Source organism: Penaeus chinensis, chromosome 41 (assembly GCF_019202785.1).
Source record: "Penaeus chinensis breed Huanghai No. 1 chromosome 41, ASM1920278v2, whole genome shotgun sequence".
NCBI classification, from domain to species: Eukaryota; Metazoa; Arthropoda; class Malacostraca; order Decapoda; family Penaeidae; genus Penaeus; species Penaeus chinensis.
In genome coordinates, this window is record NC_061859.1 from 11,272,221 (window position 1) to 11,277,220 (window position 5,000).

The 5,000-nt window shown below is 39.9% G+C and overlaps 1 protein-coding gene across 1 annotated transcript in view; it reads left to right on the plus strand.

The window, feature by feature from the left end:
- The first annotated feature begins 1,754 nt into the window (after positions 1-1,754).
- Positions 1,755-5,000, plus strand: part of LOC125047673 — a 12,677-nt gene continuing 9,431 nt past the window's right edge. Inside the window, exons 1-3 of the mRNA XM_047646029.1 lie at positions 1,755-1,810; positions 3,309-3,513; positions 4,222-4,374. Coding sequence (XP_047501985.1) covers positions 1,805-1,810; positions 3,309-3,513; positions 4,222-4,374 — 364 coding nt within the window. The 5' untranslated portion in view covers positions 1,755-1,804. The remainder of the gene's footprint in view (positions 1,811-3,308; positions 3,514-4,221; positions 4,375-5,000) is intronic.

Genomic DNA, 5,000 nt, shown 5'->3' on the forward strand with positions numbered 1-5,000 from the left:
CAGAGAAAGAGAGAGAGAGAGAGAGAGAGAGAGAGAGAGAGAGAGAGAGAGAGAGAGAGAGAGAGAGAGAGAGAGAGAGATAATGAGAGAGAGAGAGAGAGAGTGAGAGAGAGAGAGAGAGAGAGAGAGAGAGAGAGAATGAGAGCGAGAGAGAGAGAGAGAGAGAGAGAGAGAGAGAGAGAGAGAGAGAGAGAGAGAGAGAGAGAGAGAGAGAGAGAGAATGAGAGTGAGAGAGAGAGAGAGAGAGAGAGAGAGAGAGAGAGAGAATGAGAGCGAGAGAGAGAGAGAGAGAGAGAGAGAGAGAGAGAGAGAGAGAGAGAGAGAGAGAGAGAGGGGGGGGGGGGGGGGGCGTCAAATTTCCCGACTGTCCAGATCCATCCTCCACCGGTCCTGGCGGAGAAATAAATGGAAATCAGGAATTCAGCAAATACGACTCACTAGGGCAAATAAGAAAATGATCAAAGCATTAAATTTGTTGAACCTTAAATCACCCTGCCTACTCCAAGGAAAAGGAAATACAATTTATGTGTATTTTCACCGTGTATTTCCATCATGAATATTCACCGTGTATTTTCATCACGTATTTTCACAGCGTATTTTCATCGTGTATTTTCACCGTGTATTTCCATCATGTCGTCTCAGTGTGTTATTTCACCATGTGATTTGACCGCATATCGTGTAATTTCCCCGTGAATTTTGATCATGTATTTATCACCTATCTATCAATGCTGCCTATGATGCCAAATCATATCACGTTTTATTGACTCTTTTGAGCTTAAAAATAAACATCATATCACTTCCGATTCATAAAAAAAAAAAAAAAAAAAAAAAAAATACACCTTACATGGCCAAATGAAAAAAAAAAATGAAATTAAATAAAATAGATATTTGGCATTTCACTTATTTGACGATGGGTTGCGCTTGCGTGAACTGAAACTTGAAATTACTTAAAATTTAGCGACAAAAAAAAAAAAAAAAAAATAAGGAATACCAAGAAATTGCAGATTAGGACATTGCAGATCAAGCTTCACATATGTTCACCGTGACCGTCTGCCTCTGCAAGCAATAAGTCAAACAGTGATATATGATAGATTAGTCCATTGCAGACTTGTTAATTAATGAATATATATCAGTATTTTTCCCCGTTCTCCTCTTATAATAAATATGGCAATATATGATAATTAGTAAATAAAAAAAGCGTTTATTACTGCAACAGTTACCTTCAACGGTTATGTAAACAGCACGGGAAACAATTGCAAACATTTCGGTTCTTTGCTTTCTAATGCAATATTGCGGGGAACTTTGCAACTGATGTTAAAGGACTTCGCATCTAAATTTTCTTCTATTTTCTTTTTCTCTTCCTACGGTTTTCTCTCTCTCTCTCTCTCTCTCTCTCTCTCTCTCTCTCTCTCTCTCTCTCTCTCTCTCTCTCTCTCTCTCTCTCTCTCTCCTTCTCCCCTTTTCTTTCTCCAACTCTCCTTTTCCCTTCTTCTTTTCCCTCCTCTCCTTCTTCCCTCCTTCATCTCTTCCATTTCCTCCTCTCCTCCCCTCCTCCTTCCCCTCTCCTCCCCACCCTCATATCCTCTCTCCCTCCCTCTCCTCCCTCGCCATCTTCTCCACCCCCCCCATACCCCATCTTCATTTTTTTCCTTCCCTCTCCTCCCCCCTCCCCACCCCACCCCACCCCCCAACATGCCAGTATCCCCCTGAGAATATATAAAGACCCAGATGTATGCAAGACGTGCAGTGTTGCCTGGAAATTGGTACCGACAAGATCATTTGAGAATTTTGAGTTCCTGTCGCCATGAAGGTACGTTATATATATTGTGAGAAAATGTTAATATGTTCGTCTTTTCAATGAATCTGATCAGATGTATGTTCAGCTATCTACATTTATATTAAGATATTAATGTATTCAGATGTTTAATTCATCTAATGTTATATTATGTCTACATGCATATTTAGAAGATATTAATACCTTTATCTATTCAATTACTCTGTAATTATATGTTTAGCTAGATATATGCATATTCAGAAGATATTAATACACTTACCTATTCAGTGAATAATTTTTTTTTAATATGTATTATGCTATTTACATCTATATTTAAATACCATCTTACTGCAAAAAACAAATGGTTTCTGTTTCAATTCGATTATTACTGGAAATATCATAAAATATAAAATCTTTATTTCGTACAAGTAAGATGAACATTAGACATAATTGATTTGGAGGCAGAAAGTCAGATTGTAGTATAGATTATAACAAAAAAATAAGTGTTCATTTAGGGGTATCATATTAAGGTAAGAGATGAATAAATAGATAGATTTGATAGTGATATATGAGATAGATGGACATACAGATAAAGAGTACATGTGTGAATTATAAAATCATATGCGAGAGAGTAATAAATCCCGTTTAGAGTAATCAGTTATCAATGCATTTTTAGTATTTATAATTTGTATGTGTGTATGAAGAAAAAGAAAGAACTAGGAGAGAAAGAAGAGAATTAAGATGATGATAATAATAATAATAATAATAATAATGATAATAATAATAATAATAATAATAATAATGATAATAATAATAAGAAGAAGAAGAAGAAGAAGACGAAGAAGAAGAAGAAGAAGAAGGTAGTAGTAGAAGAAGCAAAATATGAAAAGATGAAGAAGAAGAAGAAAAGACGAAGAAGAAGAAAAAGGAAGAGAAGGAGGAACAAAAAAAAAAAAAAAAAAAAAAAAAATGAAAGAACAACAGAAAAAATACAAAGACCACAAGGGAGGTAATGCAGCAGAGAGCAAACAGCACCGTACTGACTCGCCCCCGGAATAAGAGCGGAGACAATGATCGGTTAATCAAACAGCGAGAGCAAATTTAACGGTCTCACTTACGCACCCTCGACTGTTTCAGGCACGTAGGATGTCCGTGACTGCCGCGAGAGGGAGGTGTGGGTGTCGAGAGGGGATTTTGGATGTGTTTGTGTGTGTGTTTGTGGGGTGTGTGGGGGTGTGTGGATTTGTGTGTGTGTGGGGGTGGCGGTGCGGATGTGTGGATGTGTTGATGTGTGTGTGTGTGTGTGTGTGTGTGTGTGTGTGTGTGTGTGTGTGTGTGTGTGTTGGGATTGTGTGGGATCCGTGTTGCCTTCGTCTGTGTTTCTCTGTCTGGAATTTGATTTGCTTATCAGTCAGTATCTTTCCGTTTCTTTAATCTCTCTCTTGCATTCGCTCCTCCTCTCCACCCTCCCTCCCTCCCTCCTTCCCTCCGATCTACCCACCCCTCCTCACCTCCCTCCTCCTCTCGCCCCCAGGTCCACGGAACAAGGAGTAGGCTAACGACCCATGTACTCGTGACAGTCGTTCTCCACGTGTGTGTGGTCGTAGCAGCTCCTGGCGGACAGACTGCAGACGACCTGGAAGCACGCGCGGACGACACTTTGGGGCCAGGGCACGACGACCTCACTGCGCCGGCGGTGGACGACCTCGGGGAGTCTCAGCGACTGCGAGATGATAAGTGTATGCAGACTCGCTCTTCTGTTTTGTGGTGAAGTGCTGTTTGGGATTCGATTTCATTCCCTGTTCAGTATAATTTACAAACAGCCACACACACATTATATATATGGTAGAAAAAAACACAATGCACAAACTAGATTTATTAATCTTCTTGGAAGGAAGATTTCGAAACTGTTGTTTCGTTTTTAATGAATCTAGTTTGTACATTGTAGTTTTTTTCTGCTATAGTATCAACACGGTAGAGTGTTTTACCATTCACACACACACACACACACACACACACACACACACACACACACATACACACATACACACACACACACACATATATATATATGTGTGTGTGTGTAATTCATGTATTAAATATATATATATATATATATATATACCACACATATATATATATATATATATGTGTGTGTGTGTGTGTGTGTGTTGGTGTATGTTTATATATTACATATATATATATATATATATTATATATATATAATTCTTGCATTAAAGATATATATATATACATATTATTGTTTATATGTGCTTCATTTATGTATTTAAATGCGCACGTGCACACGCAACCAAACTCAGATACACAAACACAGAATCACGCACGAAAAAAAACATACCATTCTTTTCAACCATGTCTCTCATTTCCCGCTTTTCCCCCCCTCTCCTCTTCCCCCGTTTATCATTCTCCTTCGTCTCCCCCGACAGTGTTCATCGCCCTCGTTCAGATCCAGCCCGACCAGTGCACGACGAATGACGGCTTCAGCACCCTGGGGACCTGCATGCCTGCCAAGGACTGCACCAACTCCGGGGGGACGGCGTCGGGGACCTGCGCTAAGGGCCTTGGAGTCTGCTGTCTGGGTGAGTCCCATGTGAAGTCGTAGCGAGGAGAGGGCTGCCAGATAACTGAAATTCATCTGGTATACCGAAAACCGTCAGTTTATAGTTCATATGAAAATCTGTGGAAGGTTATGTGGAAAACCGCTAAAGATTATGAAGAAAGACGCCAATTTTTAGTTCAAACGGAAAACCGCCAAAGATTTGTGACGTACCCGGTAAACACTGACTTCAGCTGCGGTAATTCACAAAAATCTACCTTTTGGACTTTTTCGGGGGTTAAAGAAGCAGTTGGATTTCTTATTCTCCACTTTTTTTTTATAATTGAAAGTAGGCCATTTTCGTGGCCTACTCTCAAGAAAATGGCGGGAAATCAGACATCAAGTGACAAGTTGTTTTAATGCTTGCGATTGCTTTGGTGAGTAGCTTCGGCGCTTGTTTGGAGAATGATTGGTTTTAAGTGCGTGCTTGTGTTTGTATATCTGTGTGAGGGTGAGAGAGAGAGAGAGAGTGTGGGGGGTTGTGTGTGTGTGTCTCTTTGTATGGATGAGAGAGAGAGAGAGAGTAAGAGAGATGGGATGGGACTGAGAGTGTGTGTCTGTGTGTCTATACGCAAATGTGTATAATAAACACTAAAACCATTTTCGCAA